The following is a 23,375-nucleotide window of genomic DNA, read 5'->3' on the forward strand; positions in this document are numbered from 1 at the left end:
TTTCACCTAACAGTGGATACTGGAGATCTCTCCAAAGTTTATAGAGCTATTCCAGTGAGGCTCTTTTATTAACCTTGTTGGGGTTTATGTCTAAAAGGAGGGGCGCCAGAGATGGATGACTATATGCAGACACTGAAGGATGAAGAGGATGCCCTGTGGGAGAATGTGGAGTGCAACCGGCACATGCTGAGTCGCTACATCAACCCAGCCAAGCTCACCCCCTACCTGCGCCAGTGCAAGGTCATTGATGAACAAGATGAAGATGAAGTGCTTAATGCTCCCATGCTGCCGTCCAAGATCAACCGGGCAGGTAACCTCAGAAGATAACTTACAGTTAGCTGTAGCAAAATGACATTTCTCTCAGTCAGGGATGTTTAACTAGAGTCCATGGACCTCTCCCCACCCCTGGTCCCCCACCAAACTGTCCATGGGTAGAGAGGGTCTATTAACTTGGCCAGGGGGAAATTACATCCTTATTTTACCCACCTAAGGCTTAGCGTTCCCTTCAATTATGGACGCAGGTAGGCAACAAATCACAGTGATTAGCAATACTTGTGTCCTTGTCAACAGTAAACATTACAGATATCTTCTTATCACATTACAGCTATTACAGATTTCCAAATATCATTTATACTCATCTTTCCCTTGAAATGATAGTAGTTATTAGACCTGCCAAGAGATTGGCTTATTTGATGCATTGATAAAGAAGCCCATTTATTACTGAGTCACAAATTTAATATTTGTTCATGTATCTTATTATGATGGATTCCCTTTGTCATCCAGTGCATTTTATCTGTGTGAAAATGTTATTCTGGTAAAGGGTCCATAGGCTTTTCCAGACCGCCTAGGGGTCCATGACACTTTACCACATGCATTAAAGGTAGGTGGTAAGTGTGGTTTGTGAATGCTGTTTTGGTTTCATATACATCTGTGTGTGTATTCACATATATGTTTGTAGCAAAGTATGTCTTTGTGTGTAAGCATGCGGTCACAATGTAAAATACATCTCTTTCTGTGGTTCACAGTTGAAGAGGTCTGAAACTCACTTGCCCACGGTATGACTGGTGATAAGTAGCTCATATGCTATGACTCTCTTTTGCATACCTGACAAACATCACTAATCCCAGCATGTTTTCCTACTGAGCCTGGATGTAACTTTAGAATCCGGGCGGCTGTGACAAACAGTCAGGTGACACAAGATGAAATGTATTTATTATGTCTACCCTAGGGGAAGGATTGAGTTTTAGGACCTCAAGGGAAGAAACAGCTGAAAATAAAACGTTTAAGGAAGGGGTGAGAAATGTAGACAATAAGTGGAACCAGTAGGATAAAAACTGAAAACTGCCAAGGAAATTACACTTAGATTAAAAATGTTCCCAGACTAAGAACATGGAGCTATTCCTGCTTCCTAGGACTTTTCCTAGCTCCCCACCCCAATACTTATCTTCCTGGTCTGAATCCCAGAGAACCATATATTATTCCGTAACCACTGCTGTACATCCGTCCTCCTTCAATCACAGACCCTGTGTGGTTAATTTTAGCCCTGGTCAGTTGGGAAGCTCTTTAAGACTGTTGGTTTCCTATGGCTGCTTCTGGTTCCACCAGTCTTTGGGAGAAAGGAAACTAACACTCACAGTCCCTGCCGAGGGCCTGGCACTTCGATTTACATTAGCTGGACTGTAAGATACAACTCAGGAGTGACAGGATGTGGTGAGACTCTCTTCTTAAGAGTGTACTGTCTGGATGTGAGCCAGTGTAAGACTGGATTTGGAGACATGGACGCTTCTGCCCACCGAGTGATTTGGCCTTTCCTCTAGGCCGACTGCTGGACATTCTACATACGAAGGGGCAGAGGGGCTACGTGGCCTTCTTGGAGAGTCTGGAATTTTACTACCCAGAATTGTACAAACTGGTGACTGGAAAGGAACCCACTCGTAGATTCTCCACCATTGTGGGTAAGTGGCTTTACCAGCAGCATTCGGACTGTGATGGGAGGGGTGTGTGTGTGTGTGTGTGTGTCCAGTGGTGGGACAGCTCTAAGCTTATGGATCTGTGACGTCAGGACAGTGCCCCGGTGGCACTTAGGAACTGTCAACCACTTATTTCTGCCTGATGATGAAATGTAGGTCACAGAGGAACAAACTGAATCAAGAGAAGTGGGTGTTTACTGAACATCCCCCATGAGTGTTGGGGGGGTGGAACTCCCCCTACCCTCTTCATCTTGTCCTTTCCTTTGCCTACCCTCCTGCCAGTATCCCATGAACCAGAGCCCGTGGTCATCTTGTCATCTTAATTTTCCTTCCTAAATATTCTTAAATCTGTCTTTTCTCCATATACACCCCTATCCTAGTCAAGACCCATGCAACCCTATCAGCTCTTTATATCCATTCCTGCTCTGATCCAATGAGTTCTCCACTCCTCATGTCACCCTCCCCTACTTAAAACCTTTCAGTGGCTTTCCATTGTTGCCATCTGAAGACCCCAGTGCAGCCCACAAGGACCCTACATGGTCCAGCCCCTGATCATACTCCCAGCCTCACCTTTCTGCCTCTCCCTCTCTCTGAGCTCCAGCCACTTTGGTCTTCCTTCAGTTTCTGAAATGTGCCAGGTTCCTCTTCCCTTCCCATAGGACCTTGGCAATGTTGTTCCACCTTCCTAAAATGTGTTTTCTCTCCTCAATACCTGAGCCCATCCATCAGGAGCCTTCTCTAATGCCTCTGTCCACTCAGCTGGATCTGGTCCCCCCCACCCCGTTACACACTCTCACAGTCCCCCATACCTTTACTTTGTACAGTCCTCTCGCTCTGTAGTTATATTTGCGTGTGATCACTTGCTTTTTTGATGTCTGTCTCCCTTACCAGACATAAGCTCTACCGGGACCAAGGCTGTCTTGCGCACCCTGAATCCCCGGTGCCTGATGGGTAGTAAGAGCTCAGTAAAATGTTGGTGAGTGAATGAGTGAACGAATGACACCTGCCCCACGTCTGGAACCCCCTTCTTCCCCTCCCCAGTCCTCAGGCCTGACTGGGTGCCCCCCTCTCCACAGTGGAGGAGGGCCACGAGGGCCTCACGCACTTCCTGATGAACGAGGTCATCAAGTTGCAGCAGCAGATGAAGGCCAAGGACCTGCAGCGGTGTGAGCTGCTGGCCAAGTCACGACAGCTGGAGGACGACAGGAAGCAGCTGACGCTGACACAGGTGGAGCTGCTGACCTTCCGGGACCGGTACTACAAGATGAAGGAGGAGCGGGACAGCTACAACGACGAGCTGGTCAAGGTGAAGGATGACAACTACAACTTGGCCATGCGCTACGCCCAGCTCAGCGAAGAGAAAAACATGGCGGTCATGCGGAGCCGGGACCTCCAGCTCGAGGTGAGGGGCACGTGGCGGGAGCTGCTGGGCCAAAGTGAGTGAGTGGGAAGCGAAGGCCACCAGGCAGGCAGGGGCAGGGTTTAACACCTGGCCAGGTGAGGGAGAAAGGAAGACGCGGGAGTTCCGGCAGCCTAGATCAACTGTGCGCACGCGCACGCCAACCCAGCGAGGCTCGGTGCCGCAGTTTAGCGCCCAGATCCACTGCGCATGTGTGCACATGCGCACAGACCCCGTGAGCTTGACGTCCTGCTCAGGACGTGCAGACTTGCGCACCTGGGCCCGGTGGAGCTTCCCACTTGCTCCGGAGCGAGGACCCACTAGGCACGTGAACCAGAGATGCGCACATGGGCCCAGCTCGTGGGCACTGCACCCGTGCTGGGTGAGGGGGAAGATGGAGGATTCAGGGGCCTGCCCAGCTCTATGGCCCTCGGGAAAATCCCAAGGAGATGGGCACAGCACCTGTCCCGTGGATTCATGAGATCCTTGAGGCCAGGACTCTGCCCTTCACAGCTGTATCCACAAAGCGCAGCATGACACAGTGGAAGAGTCACTTATCAGTGAACAGTCCAGCAGCCAAATGGTAGATGTCATTAATGAGTTTACTTCCAAAAGGGAGCTGGAGAAGGGAATTGCTTAACTCATTCATTCCTTTTATTGTGCACCGCCTTGCACCAGCCTCTTCTCCAGGGATACATAACTCAAAACCAAAGCCCTGCTGTCGTGGAGCTCACATTCTAATCAGAAAAGAAATGCATCAATCGCTGGTAGTAATAAGTGCTATTAAGAAGAGGGAGAAAAGAGTTGAGGGATAGTGAGTGAGGGGTGCTGTTTTAAATAGGATGGTCAGGAAGCGTTCCTGACAAGGAGACACAGGAGCAGAGATCTGAGGAGAGGGAGGAGCCAGCCCTGCAAGTCTCAGGGGAAGAGCAAGGAGCAAGTGCAAAGGCCCCAGGTAGCGGCCATGCTTGGTGTTTTCGACAAACAGCAGGAGAGCCAGTGGGGCTGGAGCCAAATGAGCAAATGGGAGACGGCCAGGGTCCAGATCCTGGGGGCTTGGTAAGAACCTTGGAATTTATTCCAGTAGTGATGGAAGCCACTGAGGGATTGAGAGCTGCGAGTGACAACTGATTTATATGTAGAAAGATCACTCTGGCTGCTGGGTGGAAAATAGACCCTCAGAACATTTATGAAGCCCCTGCCATGTGGAAGGCACGGTGCTAAGCACTGCGGGGGACATAGGCATAAATAACCTGATTTGTGCCCAGGTCACTTACAATTTAGTTGAACCAGACAGATCAGTAAACAGTCCACTAGAATTCAGGTGGTTGAGTCGGTGGTATAGCAGGCAAACGCAAGAGCTTTGAAACCCTTTGGCTTTGACTTCAAATCTGACTTCTGGCTTTACCGCTTAGTGGGTTCTTGGCCTCCGTTTCCTCATTCGTAAATGCCAGTTACATGGAAATGAAAATAATGCCTACGCCCTAGGATGGCTGAGATGCTGAAATACGTCTTTGGCAAGATGGCTGACCTAGTAAGCACACACTTTGTGTCCACTTGGTTGGGACTGGGGATCTAGACCCAGAACAGGTCACTTGGGTTCATCTTCCAAGACTCTAAGGAGGACTGTGTGCGTGCGTGTGTGTGTGTGTGTGTGACCAGGAAGCAAGGTTTCTGTGCTGTCTCATCTAGGATTTGGAGGTGTTAACCTGTGGCGGAGGTTTAAAACTTTCTCTCCTAGAACTTTCTCCTGTTTTATGTTTTTCTGGCCATATAGTAACAGTGAGAAACCATATCTAGAACTTGAAAGAACATCTGGCCAGCTGAGTCCTAGGCCATTTCTCAGGCCCAGGCTGCTTCCCTGCATGCCTCTTTGTTCCTTCCCTCAGACCACGGACGTACAGCCGAGGTCCTTCCTTGCTGAAGCCGTCACCCTCCACCTGCCAGATGTCTTGAGATGTTCCCCCCATAAGCCTAGAATTGAAAAAGGACGCTCACCCATTTGGTACCCTCCTCCTTGCAGACCTTGAAAACAATCTTCCTCTTCTAGGTGTTTGGCCAAGGCGGATCAGTTTGGGGAAGCAGCCAGGCTAAGTCACGGAGGTTTAAGAAGCTTCCTCCCGGTCTCAGTTCCTCACACTCGCCTCCTGGGTGAAGCTCAGCACAGCTGGAGAAGTTGTCCCATTTCCAGGGGTAGTAACTGCCTCCTCCTCCAGGAAGCCACTCTTTCTTACACACTAGGTCTGGGCAGGTCCTTTAGGCCAGAGATCCTGTCAGTGGCAGCAATGCCATTTGTTCAACTAAAATCTTGTGTGAAACACAAGAGGCCAAAACCTGTGCATATGCAGAACTACTGTGGGGTGTGAAGTCAGGGTGGGGCCCGGATCCCCCCCCTCCCCATCTCTTTGCTCCCTGCGATAACACGAGGGTTCTTGAGGGAATCTTGACTTCTGAGGATCAGAGTTTGAAACCCATCCTAAAAGACCTTTAAAATGGATAACATACCTCAGGGAAACGCCAGGTTGGGTGCCTTTTATCCTAGTCTGTAATCTGTTCCGCTCCACAAAAGTTGCCTGAGGAAGTCTTCCAGGGGACGTAACTGCTTTAGAACTGTTCTAAATTAATGGATCAGGACCCTCTTCCTCAACAAGGAGGGGGTGGTTTGTTTCACTGGAAGAGGTTTCTTTGAGGCCTTCTCTGTCACCAACTGGAGGAAGGAGAGAGGGGGGCAGAACACAGCTCGTGCTGGAAGTCCAATAGGATCTGGGAGGCACTGCCTTTTCTGAATGTCTCCTGTCAACTGCGTTCTCCCCTCGGCACCCTGTGGGTGTTTCAGATCGACCAGCTCAAGCACCGATTGAATAAGATGGAGGAGGAATGCAAGCTGGAGAGGAATCAGTCGCTGAAACTAAAGAACGACATCGAGAACCGGCCCAAGAAGGAGCAAGTTCTGGAGCTGGAGCGGGAGAATGAAATGCTGAAGACCAAAATCCAGGAGCTGCAGTCCATCATCCAGGTGAGGGCCAGTGCGGGCACAGTGGGCGCAAGGGAGGAGGAGGGTCGGGGACGGACATGCCTGCCTGGGTGTGAGTCCCAAAGCCACCACCTGCTGACCGCAGGACCACAGAGAGTTCATGTCATCCTCGGGCACCTTAGTCCCTCCTCTGTCAGCGGGGGTGACCACACCACCCACTTCTCAGAGGCACGACATTATGTGAGATAAAACTTGTGGCGATGTTCCCCTGGCTGAACCACTCTGTGAAAATCGCCATTCACACAAAATCACTGCCCTGGGCGCTGTGAGAAAAGTACATCCGAGAAATCTTCTTGCCTTAAAGATTCCAAGAAACTCAACTCTCAGCTCTGTGTGATTTGTTAAAACTTCAAGAGCCTCCCCCCCTGCCATCACAGAATCATCTGTAGGTACGGAGGAATAATAGCCCCAAATACATACGCAGGGAAGAAAAAAGGCACCCGCCCCTTCCTCCGGAATGATTCCCCCCGCCCCCCAGGACTGGCTGCCTGGCGTGGAAGGCTCTCGTTCAGAGCAGAGGATGCGTCCCGGTTTAGTCGGAGAGATTAATTGGTATTTCGGAGGAGGCATCTGGAAGGCAGATCAGCCCTCTCTTTGTTGTCACCTGTGAAGTGTGTGGAGCAGCAGCGAGTGCTCCTCTGAGCTCTGATAAGAGCCGGGGCAGAACGACAGGCATTGGGATGTTTCTGCGCGGAAGTGGGCTTTATGCTGCTTTCCAGGTGATAAAATTCGTAAATGATAAGCTGCTTAGGGACCCCGAGAGACAGCGACCCTTGCCTCTCTCTGCTTCCCTGGCACAAAACCTTCTGCTTGCCCAGTGTGTCGCCGGCACTTTTGTCTGCCGCCTTCCCGGGCCCCTGCCCCCAGCCCCGTTAAACGTCCCCCCCTTCCGCACTCCCCGCCCGCCCAGGCCGGGAAGCGCAGCCTGCCGGACTCGGACAAGGCCATCCTGGACATCCTGGAGCATGACCGCAAGGAGGCCCTGGAGGACCGGCAGGAGCTCGTCAACAAGATCTACAACCTGCAGGAGGAGGTCCGCCAGGCGGAGGAACTGAGGGACAAGGTGGGCCCCATGGGCGGTCGGGGCAGCACCCACCCAGCTGGCACCCTCGGGCCGGGAGCCCCTGTACAGCACGGATGTGTGTTAGTGGAACCTCCAGAGCCCACACTCTCTTCCAGGGACCGGGTCTGGCCCCTGGTGTAAATTCCCTGTGCGTCAGTTGCTCGTGAATTACTAAGCGTTAGCACGGCACCTGTCTCCCCCCTGGCTGAAGGCCACGGGAGGGCGCACGTGGCGTCCACCCTATCTCCCGCTCATTCCCTGGCACGTAGTAGGTCCACAGCAAATCTCTGTTGGTGGACTGGCCTTTTACCTTGGTCCCCTCTGGTCAGAGAGCTGACTCTCACGCGGTCAGGCCCGTGGGGAGGGGCAGGCCGGCTCTGGGAAGACGCAGCCAGAAAACGGCTCTCGGCCCCGATTGATGACCGCTTGACGCATGTGTTGATCTCCCCCTGTGCTCGCAGTACCTGGAGGAGAAGGAGGACCTGCAGCTGAAGTGCTCGACCCTGGGGAAGGACTGCGAGATGTACAAGCACCGCATGAACACCCTCATGCTGCAGCTGGAGGAGGTGGAGCGGGAGCGCGACCAGGTACGGGCTGCCCGGGGCGGCTGCGCAGCAGGCCTGCGGGCTCCGGGCCGTGGGGTCCAGCAGGAGGTTTTGTCCGGGGCAGCGTCATTAACTCCGCCGGAATCACTCGTGAATCCATCTTTCCTGCTTCCGTTCCCAAAATGAATTCTATCCCAGTTCGTTTGAATAGCATGGGGGCCTGAGCTGGAGCCCGGCGGCCCGGGCTTTAGAGTAAGATGGCCAGGTCCAGACCCCGTCACTCTTCAGACGCGTGGCTGCAGGCGAGCTGCCACTCCCTGGAGACCTCGTCTGTGAAGTGGGAATAATAATAATGGTGCCGCTCGCTAGGGCGGAGGGTGGGCTCCAAGAGACACAGCCGGGGCTGGATAGACGGGGGCTGTGACGTGTTGTTCAGGATGGTATCGACTGAAACGCCCAGGGGTCAGGGTCCAGAAAAGGGCCAGAGGCCGTGGGACTGACACGTGGGCTGGGGAGCGGGCGTCTGGGTCTGACTTGGGAGCGTCGGGGCAAAGAGCCAATCAGCCTCGTCCCTCTCCTCCTCCGGGCAGGCCTTCCATTCCCGGGACGAGGCGCAGACCCAGTACTCCCAGTGCTTAATCGAAAAGGACAAGTACAGGAAACAGATCCGCGAGCTGGAGGAGAAGAACGACGAGATGAGGATTGAGATGGTCCGGCGGGAAGCCTGCATCGTGAACCTGGAGAGCAAACTCCGGCGCCTCTCCAGGGACAGTGGCGGCCTCGAGCAGGTGGGGCTGCCGGGCGCGCGCGCTCCCGCGAGGAAGCACACCCTTCCCTCCCACGCCCAGAGCAGCCGTGCCCCTGAGCCGCCGTGTGTCTGGGTCGTCATGAGTAGAAGCCGCTCATTTTGAAGCTAGAAGAGGCAGGACGAAAGCCTGGCCGGGCTGCTTGCTGGCCGGGTGATCTCGGGCAAGTCACTCCCGTGTTAGAACCGCAGCTCCTCCTCAGGGGACCTCTGTCGGCCGTTAGCCTGCCACTGGGTGTCCTTAAACCCCTCCGGATGGTCATCGGGTGTAAGACGCCCTGCTCCCATTAAAGTCAGTAGGGCCTGTAAGGAAACCGTCGTTTATCTCGATCTGAAGTTCAGGCACGTGTCACCGCGGGGCCCCAGGCGCTCCGAAGTGAGCGATGCCGTGATGCAGGCAGGTAGATGATACTATCACTCTCGTAGCTGTGGGCTTGGGTGCCTGTGTCTGCAGGTACCGTGCTAAGTGCCCTCTGTGCCGCAGGACTGCCCGCCAGGACAGTAAGATCGCTGTCTTCCTTGGCCAAGGGTAGAATCCAGACACAAGCAGCTGAGTAACTTCCCCGAGGGCATCGCTAGTCAGTCACCCAGGGAAACCAGGATCGGACCCACCCTCCCAGCCCCTCACCCAGAGGACTCAGATCTAGTGCTGGACGCAGATCCAGGAGCGTGACATTTCAACGCAAGTGTTGTAAATTACGCGTTGAAGGGGCGCTGTAGGCGCCCAGGGAGGAGGCCTCCATTCTGTCAGGGTTCCGGGAAAGACTCCCTACAGGAGAGGCCAGCCTCGGGACCGCCATTTGGAACGCTGTCCCCGGACTTCACCTGGCCAAGTTCTGACCCCCTTCTGGGGTTGGCTGAAGTGTCAACTTCCTCAGCTAGGCCTTCACCGGTTCCTGATGGAAACCAGGAGCCTCTGTGTTATGCCCTCAACTTTTGCGCGTTTCCCACAGTTTGTAATGACGCAGCAGCTCCGTGTAGGCCCCTCTGTTTGTCCAGCGTGTAGCATAGGGCCAGGCACAGGGTGGACCCTCGGGGAGCATCTGCTGAATTTATGAACGAAAGCTGTGACGGCGCCTGGCTAGGTGAGGAAAGATGGGGCTGTATTCCAGCCCACAGGGACACCACGAGCAAAGGCCTGGAGGCGTGACACCCATGGCATGCCGTCGGCAGGCCGCGCTTGGCAGGTCTGTCATCCATGGAGCGGGAGGCGGGGACAGGCAGGAGGTGGGCTGGAGCGGGTAGCAGGAGGGAGCCGAGTGGGCCCGTCGTCTAAGGAGCTCGGTCGTGAGTTATTCTTGGACGTGAAGGATTTTGTGCGGGAAGTAAGGCCAAAAGCTTTGGGTTTGGAGGCAACGTAGCATGAGGGTGTTACGTGGCTTTGAGGGGACCAACCAGAAGTTACGTAATATCCTTGCACCTCAGCTTCAGATAATGGCTATAAATTACTTAGGACAGTACCTGGCACTGTTGTTATCATTATCCAGTCATTCAGCAACATTTCTTATATTTGTAGCTTAGGCCTAGGGCCTGAAATTGTGGATCTGATGGTGGTGTATCAGATAAGGGGCCAAGACCATCTGGGAGGCAGTCCCTCTACTGTAAAGAGCACAGCGCGAGGGTCTGCGCCAGGGCCCCGGCGGGAGGGAGATGGGGGCGGGGGTCTTGTGAGGAGGAGAGTGGAGCTAGCGTGGTAGGTCTTGGCATCGGGGTGGACGCGGGGGTCAGGAAAGAGGAGGAGGCCGTCCGAGCTTCAAGCCTGGGGCCCGAGGGAGTGATAGCTCCATTAGAGCTTGTTCCTGCGCGTGGCGGCAGCTCCTCCGTGCCCCGTCACGGACACGGCCTCCCCTCGTCTCCAGAGTTTGCCCAGGAACCTGCCAGTGACCATCATCTCTCAGAACTTTGGGGACACCAGCCCCAGGACCAACGGTCAGGAGGCTGACGATTCTTCAACCTCAGAGGATTCGCCAGAGGACAGCCGCTACTTCCTGCCCTACCACCCGCCCAAGCGCAGGATGAACCTGAAAGGCATCCAGGTGCTCGCACGCAGCCCGGGAGGCGCCGGGGGTGGGGACCGGGGCGCTGGGGGCCCCCTGCACGCGGGGGAGGAGGCAGCAGGGCCTCACGTGGTCCTGGGGCGGGTCTCAGACCCCTGATGCGACTTGACCGCCGTCAGCCCTGTGAACGGAAACCGTGCCAGCTTTGTGCTTCTTACTTGTTTGTTCCGGCGAATTCTTTCATCTCCTACGAATGGAGTACAAGTTAAGAGAGAGGAGAGAGAATGATATAAGCACGAGCTCCAAATTCACTTGTTTATTCAGCGAATAGGTATTGAGCGCCTATCGCGTGTTTCCCGACGTCAGTGGCTCGTGATGGAGCTGGAGTTGCAGCACTCATCCTATCTGCTTTGCTCTGTCTCTAGCGCGCTCCATCAGCTGAGGAATGAATGAATGGGACTGAGTGAATGAGATGGTCTCACACGCGGGGCCTGGCGGGGCCTCTGCTCTCCCCGCCCTCGCACACAGGGAGCGGGAAGGCCTAGGGCAGCACCTCGGAGGCCGGCCTGGACCCGCCAGCACCTAATGCCGGGGTGGCCGGGGCAGCTGCCCCAAAGCCTCGTCTGTTCCTGAAAACTCCCCCGTGCCGTGTCGCCAGTTCTGCTCAGCGGCACAGTACCACCCCACCTCCACTCTCGGCCCTTGTACCATCCGAGCCACGTGGCAGCGCCTCCCGTGGGGTGAGCGTGTCTGTACCAGCGGCTGCCTGCGCTGGGCCGGGGGGCCACGGCCGTGGGGTATCCTGTGCCCTCCGTGGTTCCTGCAGCCACGTGACGAGGGCGGCGTGGGCTCGCCTCAGTTTCTTTCTTGCCTTAGCGCCGGTGACGTGTGTCTCAGGCCTTGTTTGATTTGTGTCCTCTGTCTCCTTGCTTCCCCTCCCCTCTTTCAGCTGCAGAGAGCCAAATCCCCCATCAGCCTGAAGCGAACATCAGATTTTCAAGGTTAGTGAGATGCCCGGATCCCTCTCCTGTCTGTCACTCTGACTCTCGGTCCATCTGTTTCTCCCATCATAGGCGTCGATCCTGCAAGGTTAACCCGGGAGGGGTCTCGGGGGCCCTGGGGCCCCGGGGCGACAGGGTGTCCAGATGGTGATTACTGTTCGCTGTCATCAGAGAGGGCGGGAGCCCCGACCACGGAAACGTCACATCTGAGGTCCTCTCCCCGTGGGTCCGTCTGGAGCCCCGATACTTGGCCTCCCTCCCAGACTTCCGGGCAGGCAGTGCCCGGCGTGGGAGGCCACCAGTTCACCCCTCAACCCCGGGTTCTCCGAGACACACTGTCCCCAGAATTCCTCTCACTCCTCCTAAGCGCCACTCTGGAGCGACAGCTGGCTAGCGAGGGTTTGCCTGGGTACACCGGGCACCCACTGTGTGCCAGGTGCTGGCAGGTCCACGTAGATGCTTCCAGAGCCCAGGTACTCGGGCAGGGCCATCGGTGAGGAGGTGGAATGTGGCTCTGGACACCCAAGAGAGCAGTTGGAAGAAGGCTGGAGAAGGATCTGTCAAGAAGGGCACGTGCAGACGGGGTCTAGAAAAGGGAGGATTGAGGCCGCTGGGCACGGCCTCCGGAAGGGCCCCCCGGGATGGAGCAGGAAGCGAGACGCGGACGTGCAGCCTGGAAAGCGTGTGATACAGAAAGCTGTGCCGCCTCCTAGGATCAGAGCAGGACGGCGCCAGGAACAAGCCCGCAGAGGTTGACGGCCAGGCCCGAGTTCACGGGCTTCATCCTGCCAAGGAGAGCAGGGCAGCCAGGGGTCCAGATCTGGGCTGCGCCTGGTGGGGACACCGGGGGAAGGGGAGCCCTAAGGTGGGGGCCGAGCCACTTCCCTGGTGGCCAGACCAGGTGTTTTAGGGACCTTGTACAGAAGGGAGGTGTAAAGGGCCTGCGGCCAGCAGAAGTGGAGAGGGCGTTTGTGCCCAGGAGAGGGAAAGGGGTGCAGCGGAGACGGAGCCTTGCCGGCCGCCTGACGTGGGGCGCTGGGCCAGGGACCTCAAGGGCGCCACGGACCGGGGTGCACGTATGCGGCTGGCTGTGCACGTACACGCACGCACGCACACCAGCGCGTGGGGCTGTGGATGGGGAAGCTGACCGCTCCCCTGCAGCAAGACGAGGGCCGAAAGGAGCGTGCAGAAGCCCCCAGGCAGCCTCGAAGGAGCACAGGGGCGCCAGGGTCTGCGCGGGAGGCAGCACACCCAGCGCATCGGCCCCGGTCCCCAGTCGGCCTGTTTAGTGGGGACGTTCCGGCCCCAGTTCCCGCTGTTACACACACAGTGCCAGCCGGGATGCCCACCTTGGCCCTCAGGACAGAGGGCATCGTCCAGCCTTGACGAGGCCGCCCTGGGCCTGTGGGGGGGGGACATGGTGGGGAAAAGACCCGGCTCTTCCTCAAGCAGAGGGGAGAGGAGGCCCCCCCCACAGGACGGCCGCAGGGGCGCAGTGCCCCAGGGGCTCGCACTGACCCTGCCCTCCCCGTTCTCCCCCGCCCCTTCCGTCTGCGCCTCCTGCCCGATTCGCTGAGGACAGGGAGGGGACACGAAGAAGACGTGACGGACGCCAGCCCCAGCTCCTCCGGGTCGCTGCCCATCACCACCTCCTTCTCCAAGATGGTGAGCAGGGCCGTCACCGCCGCTCCCCGTTCCGGCTCGGAGCTCGGGCCGGGCCCCCCCTCGGCCTCGCCCGCCCCGCGGGCCCAGCCCTCTTGCTTTCCTGCCCAGGGCTGCAGCCCAGGCCCTGCTCGACGTCTCCTGGCCCCGGGATGTATTTACACCTTCTTGCCACCTCCTTTCCCAATTTAACCCTCGGTGGGCGGAAGAGACGGGCCTCCGCAGGGCTGCGGCTGACGATCCTGCTGCCGCTTCTCAGCCTCTGGCGACTCCGGCAGCTGGAGGGGCGCAGCCGGCGGGGGCCGGAGCGCAGAGCAAGGCCTGCCTGGCACCCGCGCGCCTCCCTCCAGCCCACCTGGGCGGAACGGTGTCACTCCCCCTAGCCAGGCAGCAGGAGGCGTGGGATTAGAAATTCTAAGCCCGAGGGGAAGCCCTGGGAAGCTGGTCAGCTGCTCCAGCATCAGGCCCTGGAGGAGAGAGACGTGATAAGGAATGACCCCTGTCTGAGCCCAGCTCTGGGGGGGGAAATCCCAGGCGCTCAGTTTAGGCAGCCTTGCCAGGAGCCAGCGGGCCTTGTCTCAGAGGGCCACCCTCCAGCCGCCGAGCTGTCTGCGTGGGCATCCACCAGCCCCAAAGGTCTTCCTCTCGTCCAGAGCAGGTGCCCAAGGCTGGGCAGTTCTGGGGACAGAGAGCTCCGCCTGTGCTGGGCACAAACAAGGACCGTCTCTCAGGCTCCCAGCCGCCTCCCCGCTTCCTGTTCCCGGGGCGAGCAGATGTGCACCAGGGTTGGTGGCTTCGGCCGCCCCAGGCTGAGCACGAGCCTTCCTCGGCCAAGGTCACCGCTGAGAACCAGCTTGTGGGCGCATGCTGCCTGTGTAGCAGGCGGGGCCGCGTCTGATTTAAGTTTAGTCCGCGTGTGTATGATATTTGTGCCCGCGGAGGCGCAGCTCCCCGTAACACGTGTGTGTGTGTTTGAAGCAGCCCCATCGAAGCCGTTCCAGCATCATGTCAATCACGGCCGAGCCCCCAGGGAACGACTCCATCGTCAGACGCTCTAAGGAGGATGCGCCTCATCGGAGGTGGGTGACAGGTGGAGGGAGGGGGCGGGACATTTTCCTGGTGCTTGTTGTGCCGCTCGACACTTAACTAACTCGGCAGTCCTTAAGGGAAGCTTGAAATATAGGCAGGATGGTGCCCATTTTACAGATGAGCAAGCTGAGGCTCAGAGAAGGGACATGGCTTTCCCAGGGCCCCCCAGCAGGCTAGCAAATGACGAAACCGACATCGCTTTGCCCCCTGCTACCGAGAAATCAGGTTTCTCCATCCCATGGTTCCAGAGCTTGGCTTTTTCTGCCAAAGAGTGAGAGACCCTGTGAATGTCCCCCTCATTGCTACCGCCTCTCCCCTTTCCTCACCTCGTGGAGGGCATCAGTGTCCCCATTGTGGAGACCACAGTAGAGATATGCCTGGGCATCCAGATGTTTCCAGTCACCAGATATTTAGCACCGTACGTTCAGAGTCAGAGATTGGTGGTGGTTCCTAGAAGGGCCGGACCAAGGAGTGGCCGGCGGGGCTGGATCTCCACCTTGGGTCCTGCCAGCCACCTGGCTTGGGCCTCATTACTGCATCACAGGAACCACAGAGGAGCAGCTTAGAGCTCTTGGAACACGTGCCTCACTCCCGTCCTGTCCTGTCTGTTTGGGCCCGTCACACAATGCAGCCCGTCCGAGTATAAACGCTGTTAAGCACTCTGCGTCCGGGGAGAGGAATGAGTGGGAAGCAGCAGGTGGGGCTGTCGGGGACTCTGCTCAGCAGCTCTTCGTGTCCGTCCTCACACCAGCTAATGCGGCCTCTGCAGGCTCTGGGGCCGCCCTGCCCTCCCAGCAAAGCACCCAGCCTCGTGCAGCCCTCCCGTGGCCCACAGCCCTCCACCCACCTGCTGACCTTCCTCTCCCACCCATCCTGCCCTCTCAGAGCCACAGCCTCTCGGACAGCCAGAACGTTCCGGAAGCCTCGCTCTCCCTTGCCCACCTGCACACACAGTCAGGAGAGCTCTCCTGTCCCCCCTTATGTCTTGCAGCACAGTTGAAGACGACAATGACAGCGGTGGCTTCGATGCCTTAGATCTTGACGGTGGGTACCCAGCAGGTCTGAGAGACATTACAGGGGGGGCAGCCACGTCGGCCCCATCCTGACCTTCCAGCAGAGCCTGCCTGGGGCAAGCCTGGCACACAGTAAGTCCTCAGGAGACGTGTGCAGAGTGGATTCCGAGAGGGCTGTCTGTGCACAAGGAAGACAGGCCTTCGCCGGTTGAGCGGCTCAGGCCGGGAAGCGCCCGAGGGGCCTGTCCTTTGTTCCGCAGACAGTAGGAACCATCCCGATGCTGAGTGTAGAATCAGTCAGGTCTGGGTTTTTAAGAAAGCATAGCTCTCGTGATGGTAGCCAAGCGCCGTGATCCAGTTCCAGTGACTCTCAGCGGCTGTTTTCAGAGATGCTGTTGTCGTCCTTGTTTTGCAGATGAAGAAACAGAGTCTTAGGGAGACTAAGGAGGAGTGTGGTGGAGGAGGGACTGGAAGCAGGGGGACCCCTTAGGAAGCCAGGTGTTAATTGAGCTGTTAACCAGCCTCGGCGAGACGAGTGGCAGGCATGGGGCTGGGGCCCTGGGATGGAGATGGGGCGGCCATTAAGGTTGGTTTTCATCCCCTGAAACTGTAGGTGTGGGGCAGGCAGGCACTGGGGAGACTGGAGGGGCTGTGGTAGCCCTGAACCCGACCCACAGGCAGAGCTGGTATGATGGAGGGGATATTCCCTCGGCCCAGCATGTTGCCACGCAGAGCCAGAAACGAGGGCTGCGTCTCCAGGGAGTAAGCGTGCACGCAGCACCCGCCAGCCACCACCCCTTACAGCCGCGAGGCCCAGCACACGTTGAGTTCCTGCACCTCCCAGGCCCTGTTACAGCTGCGTGGGACACAGAACCTGTGTCCCTGAGTTCTTGCTGTGGCAGAGACTGTGGTGGCATAGTTGAGGACCAGTGGGGAGACCCATGCAGGTTTGCAGACCTGAGCTGCTTTTTGTTTGTTTGGCGGTATGCGGGCCTCTCACTGTTGTGGCCTCTCCCGTTGCGGAGCACAGGCTCTGGACGTGCAGGCTCAGCGGCCATGGCTCACGGGCCCAGCCGCTCCGCGGCATGTGGGATCTTCCCAGACCGGAGAACGAACCTGTGTCCCCTGTATCGGCAGGCGGACTCTCAACCGCTGCGCCACCAGGGAAGCCCCTATTTATTTATTTTATCATGTATTTATTTTGGCCGCGCTGGGCCTTAGTTGCGGCATGCGGGATCTTTTAGTTGCAGCACGCAGACTCTTAGTTGCAGCATGTGGGATGCAGTTCCCAGACCAGGGATCAAACCTGGGTCCCCTGCATTGGGAGAGTAGGGTCATAGCCACTGGTCCACCAGGGAAGTCCCCAGACCTGAGCTTCTGACTGGATGGACAGGAGGGAGAAGAACAGGAAGGGTTCCAGCTTCTCGGGAGATGGCCCAGCGCCTTGGGATGGTGGCAGCGTCCTCGGGCCCCGAGGAGCTGGCAGCGTGGAGCCGGGCTCAGAATCCTCTGGGTGTGGCCCGCCAGCCCCCTCGGTTCCAGGGCTCCCACCAGCCTGCCTCCACCCCTCGCCGGCTCAGGCTGCCAGCAGATAAAATGAAAGATTAGTGGTTCTCCTTAATTGGTGACCACCAGCAGCTTTCAAGTGTTAAAGAGAGGTCGGCACCTAATCGAGGCTGGGTGATGGGAGGAGCTCCAGGAGTTTGGAAAGGGGAGAGCTGGGAAGAGAATTCTGGGCAGCCGTCCAGAGCGTTTTGCAGTGTCGGGACAAATTCTCTCTGCAGAGAAGCCTTTGTTATCAGCCCAGAGCAGGGCTTGCAGATCTCCCATCCCAGCGGCCTGAGCTGTGCAGGGTGGGCGTGTTTCCCTGGGGGGCTTGGGGTTCCGCCGAGCTGGGAGGAGTGGGGGCTTCATTACTCCGTCCACACGCTGGTCCTGCAGCCCCGCCCCAGACCCACAGAGGCCGGTAGATGGTGGCTAGATCTGAGGTCCCCAGATGAAACTTTGGACCCCGATTCCAAAGCAGAGCCAGTGCCTGCTAATGGCGGCGCCTTTCCAGGTTCCCCGTGGAGGCGGGGGAGTGGCTCTGAAGGAGAGGATGCTGGGACTGGGCCCTATACCCCCAGGGCCTCCGGGACCCGCTGACTGACGCTGCTCCCTCATCGGGGAGGGCGGAGGAGTTGCCAGGAGGCAGAAAGGGAGGAGCCGCCTCGGCCACGTCAGGAAGGCCGCGGGCCGCCCTCCCTCCTGCTCAGGGGCCTGAAGCGTCCGTTACGCCTTCGCAGATGACAGCCACGAGCGGTTCCCCTTCGGACCCCCCTCCACCCATTCCTCCTCTTCCTCGCACCAGTCTGAGGGCCTGGACGCCTACGACCTGGAGCAGGTCAACCTCATGTTTAGGAAGTTCTCTCTAGAAAGGTACCGAGGTCACGGGAGGGGGGGGGCTGGGCTGAGGGGCAGGGATGAGGTGAAGGCTGCTCTCCCCTCGATCCCCTGCAAGGGGGATCGTCCACAGCACCCGTATTCTAGAATCAGAGTCTGGGAATCATAGTGTCCCAAAGTCAGAAATCACTACCCCTGACCCCCAGCCAGGCCCATGTAGGAAGGGGCCTGCCCGGGGCCACACAGCCTGGCAGAGGCAAGGAACAGGACTCTCATGTCAGACCGGCCCCAGGCCCCACCCGTGACTCCCCGAAGCCCGGTGGGCTGTACCCAGGCAGCCTTCCCGGGGTGCGAGGAGGGGCCGGCAGCCCTTGCACCCGATGCAAGCAGCCGGGGCGTGTGTGACCTCCATCTCCCGGTGGCAGTGTCTCCCGGGGCCCCTGCTTCTGGCGTGTGCTGTGACAGCAGGAGCCGGTCGCCAGCTCTCTCCTAAGGTGGCCGCTGCCGTGACTCCCTGGGGACGCTGCAGCCCAGGCCCCGCTCTCTGGGCGTCCCGGCCGGGAGTCCTAGCTACAGCTGCCTAACCCCCGTCTTATCTCCCGACGCAGACCCTTCCGGCCGTCTGTCACGTCCCTGGGGCACGTGCGGGGCCCCGGGCCCGCGGTGCAGCACACCACGCTGAGCGGCGACAGCCTCATCTCCCAGCTCACGCTGCTTGGGGGCAACGCGCGCGGGAGCTTCGTCCACGCGGTCAAGCCAGGCTCCCTGGCCGAGAAGGCCGGCCTCCGCGAGGGCCACCAGCTGCTGCTGGTGAGGGGCTGGGGGCTGGGGGAGGCAGCAGTTCTGGTTCCTCTGCACATCTGCTGCTGACAGCGCAGGGACCCCCACCCCCAAGCCTGCATTACGCTGCGGATTCCCGGCCAGGAGGAGGGGTTGCCAGGGGGCGGGCCTGTCAGCTCCTCTCTGGAAGCCCCTCCCCGGGCCCGCCTCTCCACGACTCTTCGCTCGTGTTCCTAGAGCCTGTGCACGCGCACACGTGCTCCGGGCGGCGGGCGGGAGGCACGTGAACCCCATTTAAGCGCGATGCTTGCTTCCCTCAGAAGCGCTGAGCTGGTCTTTGTTGAGGAGAGGTGCTTTTGTTCCCCGGCGGGGCAGTCTCACCCCCGCAGCTCCGCTCGCCTCGCCGTGGAGCCCGAGCAGGACAATGTGTCTTTGATATCTAGCTAGAAGGCTGCGTCAAAGGCGAGAAGCAGAGCGTCCCCTTGGAGACGTGCACGAAGGAGGAGGTGCACTGGACCGTCCAGAGGTGCAGTGGGCCCGTCACACTGCACTACAAGGTCAACCAGGAAGGTGAAGACCCCAGGCGGGGCGGGCGGTCCCTCCCCTTGCTCATCTGCTCGTCAGGAGGACTGAGGGGGCAGGTGTGGGGCGGGAAGGGCAGACGCGCTGACACACGTGGGCACACCTGCCCTGGCGCGCCTCGGGCCTCTGCCCCACTCACGGCGGAGGCAGCACGTCCAGCCGCGAGCAGACTGCCCGGCCAGCTCCCCGCTCTCTCTGCAAGGCTGAGGTTTGCTTCTTCTCTCTCGGGCTTCCCGGCCCTGACGTAGGCAGTGAGTCTGGGGTGATGCCCCTGCACCCGCGGGCCCACTGAGCCACAGCGTGGCCAGGCCATCTGCTGCAGGACAGCCGGGCCTCACCCGCTTCTCATCTGGCCTCCCAGCAGCTTTTTCAGGGTGTCTCCTCTTTCCCGACCCAGACTCCTAGGCAGCGTCTTCCTTCTCCCTAACTCTGAGTTCTCGTTCTCACCTCTGGGTTTTTTTTGCATGATTATCTCTGCAGCTGGATCTTATTTTTAACCACCAGGGGCTCATGAATGTTTCAGCAGAGCATAAATAGCTGCTCTCTCTAGCGGTTCCCCACTGCCGCCTGCTCGTCCGTGCTCCTTCCCGGCAGTGCCCGGTCAGTGCGGAAGCAATGATGCTCTGTCCCCAGACACAGGGCCCAGCCTTCTCCTCCTGCAGGAGGGCTCCTCCCCTCTGGCAGGCCGGCATCCCAGCCCAGCAGGAAGTCTCCGGGCGCTGCCCTGCCCACCAGCCCCGGGGCCGTAGAACCCGGTACGAGCAGAGCCCCCTGGCTTCGTGTAGCAGCAGCCCTGCGTCTGGAACTCAGTGGAAGAAGGGTTCCCTCTGGCAGGATCCTGTCTGTAGGGCCTTTCCTCCCGGGTGGTGGAGCCCTCAGATGGTGATGAGTGTTAACCCCGCCCAGGTGGGTGGGAAGGGCCCAACCGGGAATCCCGTCTCTCCGTGTTCAGACAGGCCCGCTGGCTCAAGTCTCCCTGGTGTGTGGGGTGTCGCCTGTGAGACATAGCATTTGAGGAACTATTTCTGGGCCTGGCGATGAGGACTGTTTTAGCTTCCACTGTGTTATGTCTGTCTGCATGTGGGGCTGATTTCAGGATTTATATTATGGATTTATGTCTTGGACGTTTGCTGAAAGTTACTGCGTTTATTGTGTTCATAGCTTTATGCCCTGCTTCCTTCCGAAAGGAGTCATAAAATTTCACACTAAAGGGCAATGGTGTTAACTAAGGTTAAAACATGTGCCGTGGTCCTACCACCTTGGAAAACCATTTGGCGGTGTCTCCTAAAGCTGAACGTATACACAGTGACTTAGTAATTCCACTTCTGTGAATACATCCAAGAGAATGAGTACATACGTCCACAAAGGTGTAAGAGTGTTCATAGCAAAGGTGTCCATAGTAGCTGGAAACAGGACAAATGTGCACATCAGAGAAAGGATAAATCAGCACCACGTGGAAGGAATACTCTACAGCAATGAAAAAGAACACGCCGGACTTTGCGGTGGTTGGGACTTCTCCTTCCAGTGTGGCGGGGTGTGGGTTCGATCCCTGGTTGGGGAGCTGGGATCCCACATGCCTCGTGGCCAAGGAGCAGAAACATGAAACAGAGGCAATATACGATGGGGACTTTGAAAACGGTCCACGCCAAAAAAAAAAAGAACACACGATGCTACGTTGCAGCATCGCGGTTGAAGCTCACAGGCGTGACGTGCAGTGAATGTCAGACACATTCTGGCAGAAGAGCACGTACCGTCTGCTTCCACATATATGAAGTGAGGCAGAGCTCACCTGGGCTGCTGGCAGTCAGCACAGAGGTTACCCCTGCAGGGTTCTGACATGGGCATGAGGGAAGGTTCTGAGTGGTGGTTACTCAGGTCTAGACATTTGTGAACATCCGTCGTGCAGAATGCTTAAGGGTGATGGGGTTTACTGCATGTAAGTTACCTATCAAAGACGAAAATGATAAAACACAAGCACCGTGTATCGGTAGGGAGGGACGTGGAGATCGCAGCAGAGGTCCTAGATTTGCTGCAACTTGGCACAAAATTTCGCTCTGAGCTTCTTGGCAGCCAAGACAAAGAGAGAAAGCCATCAGTAACTCAGCTGCTCACTCATCGGGGAGGACAGACGTTTCCCTAACCACGCCCCCGTGCTGGGAGGACCGCATCACAGGGGTGTCATCCGCGGGGAGCCCAGGAGTGGGAGGCCCTTCACCGATGGGTTTTGCGTCTTCTCCTTCCGCAGGGTACCGGAAGCTGCTGAAGGACATGGAGGAGGGCCTGATCACGTCGGGGGACTCCTTCTACATCCGGCTCAACCTGAACATCTCCAGCCAGCTGGACGCCTGCTCCATGTCCCTGAAGTGCGATGACGTCGTGCACGTCCGTGACACCATGTACCAGGACAAGCACGAGTGGCTGTGTGCGCGGGTCGACCCCTTCACGGACCACGACCTGGACACGGGCACCATCCCCAGCTACAGCCGGTGAGGCCGAGGGGGCCGTGCAGCTCGGCAGAGGGGCTCACGGTGGGGAGCCTTTGCCTGCCGACCAGTGACCGCCCCCCATTCCCTCCTCCTCTTTGAAGCCCCCCAGGAATGTTGCTCTCTTAAATCCCGTTGCTTCACTAAATCCCAGAGCGCCGTCTTTCCATCATTACTGGACAGCTTAGAGCCTGAGTTTATGCTTCCTGTGTTCGACGGTCATCTTTTCCGTAGCCCATCTCCCCAGCGTCGTTCTGTAATTATACAGCAGTAGCCGCTGAGGCCTGAGCATCAGCCTGCCCCTGGTTAGATGCCCCGGGCATCTATAAAGCATCCACAGACTCTGGCTCTGCTGCCCAGGCCAGCCCTGCAAGGCCAGCCTCAGTAGACCCAATTTACAGATGAGGAAACCGAGGCTCAGAGAAGTTAAGCGACTTTGCCCCAGTACCAAGATGAGTCAGTGCTAGAGGCAGGATTCAAGCCCAGATGCTCAGTGCCCAGTCCCTCCCTGGTGTACCCCTGGGGCTCAGAGCTCACACCCTGCTTAGAGCCCCCTGCCCGGGCCAGGCCCCCCGCCGGCTTCCCCAGGCTCGGCGCTGGGGTCTCTCCAACCCCTGAGGCTCCGCCTTCCCCTCTCACCTCCCCAGAGCCCAGCAGCTCCTCCTGGTCAAGCTGCAGCGCCTGATGCACCGGGGCAGCCGGGAGGAGGTGGACACGGCCCACCACACCCTGAGGGCCCTCCGGGTAGGTCACGCAGCACCCCGCCGGCTTCACACCACCTCCCGAGCCCCTTTTGGAGGGGATCCCGAGTGGGAGCCATCCATATCCGTGGGATGGTGGATTGCAGGGAACCGGGCTCCTTAGGGCCGCCCCCTCCAGAAGGAGCCCCACCTCTGCACCCTCCCCAGCTGCGGTGCACGCTCCCCTCGGCCGGCTCCGGTCGTTGTTGGAACAAGTCCCGAGGCCCCTCTCACCCCCTGAGCTTGCTCCCCTGTCAGGAGTGCTCTGATCCATGACGGGATCCCCGTGAGCACAGGGCGGGGCTGGGAGCCGTCCCCCGTGCCCAGCGGCATCAGTATGCCGGCGGGTCTGACCGGTTGATAAACTGATTTCAGAACACCCTGCAGCCCGAAGAACCACTTCCCGCTGCGGACCCCCGGGTCAGCCCCCGCCTCTCACGAGCGAGTTTCCTTTTCGGCCAGCTCCTTCAGGTAAAGCTCTCGGAGCGCCTGCTGACCTGCAGCCACGTTTTGCCGCAGGCCTGCCCTCTCCCCACCGAGAAGAGGAGGCTGTATCAGAACAGCAGTGCTCTGTGTTTGTCCCCCACTTGCAGCTTTTCACGGCACCTTACGTCTTCCGTCCCATTTTATCCTCACAGTGACAGGTCGCTAGACAGTCTGCACCTGTTGGAAGCAAACCTCACTTTCATAAAAGATTTGAGCAAACTTAGGGCTAAAAGAAACTTAAACATCTTAGTTGCTCAAATATTAATGGAAAAGTGAGGAGAGGAAAACAAACATTCCAGATATCCAGGTCCTCAGACTGAGCATTAAATTTCTCTCTGAGCATC

At 58.0% G+C, this 23,375-nt stretch overlaps 1 protein-coding gene across 4 annotated transcripts in view; it reads left to right on the forward strand.

Moving 5' to 3' along the window:
• CARD11 (caspase recruitment domain family member 11) overlaps positions 1 to 23,375 on the forward strand; it is a 113,030-nt gene that overhangs the window by 81,821 nt on the left and 7,834 nt on the right. For 2 of the 4 annotated variants that reach the window (XM_004268968.4, XM_049699653.1), the window contains exons 3-20: positions 98 to 310; positions 1,818 to 1,955; positions 3,047 to 3,372; positions 6,206 to 6,385; positions 7,314 to 7,466; positions 7,928 to 8,053; positions 8,602 to 8,799; positions 10,676 to 10,852; positions 11,763 to 11,814; positions 13,397 to 13,479; positions 14,455 to 14,555; positions 15,557 to 15,609; positions 17,864 to 17,996; positions 18,569 to 18,770; positions 19,184 to 19,310; positions 21,568 to 21,808; positions 22,453 to 22,549; positions 22,921 to 23,016. In XM_004268968.4, coding sequence (XP_004269016.2) covers positions 98 to 310; positions 1,818 to 1,955; positions 3,047 to 3,372; positions 6,206 to 6,385; positions 7,314 to 7,466; positions 7,928 to 8,053; positions 8,602 to 8,799; positions 10,676 to 10,852; positions 11,763 to 11,814; positions 13,397 to 13,479; positions 14,455 to 14,555; positions 15,557 to 15,609; positions 17,864 to 17,996; positions 18,569 to 18,770; positions 19,184 to 19,310; positions 21,568 to 21,808; positions 22,453 to 22,549; positions 22,921 to 23,016 — 2,696 coding nt within the window. Of the gene's footprint in view, positions 1 to 97; positions 311 to 1,817; positions 1,956 to 3,011; positions 3,373 to 6,205; positions 6,386 to 7,313; positions 7,467 to 7,927; positions 8,054 to 8,601; positions 8,800 to 10,675; positions 10,853 to 11,762; positions 11,815 to 13,396; positions 13,480 to 14,454; positions 14,556 to 15,556; positions 15,610 to 17,863; positions 17,997 to 18,568; positions 18,771 to 19,183; positions 19,311 to 21,567; positions 21,809 to 22,452; positions 22,550 to 22,920; positions 23,017 to 23,375 lie in introns of those variants that run through there. The other 2 variants (XM_033426690.2, XM_049699654.1) reach the window with 2 other exon arrangements.

Source organism: Orcinus orca, chromosome 16 (assembly GCF_937001465.1).
Source record: "Orcinus orca chromosome 16, mOrcOrc1.1, whole genome shotgun sequence".
Lineage (NCBI taxonomy): Eukaryota > Metazoa > Chordata > Mammalia > Artiodactyla > Delphinidae > Orcinus > Orcinus orca.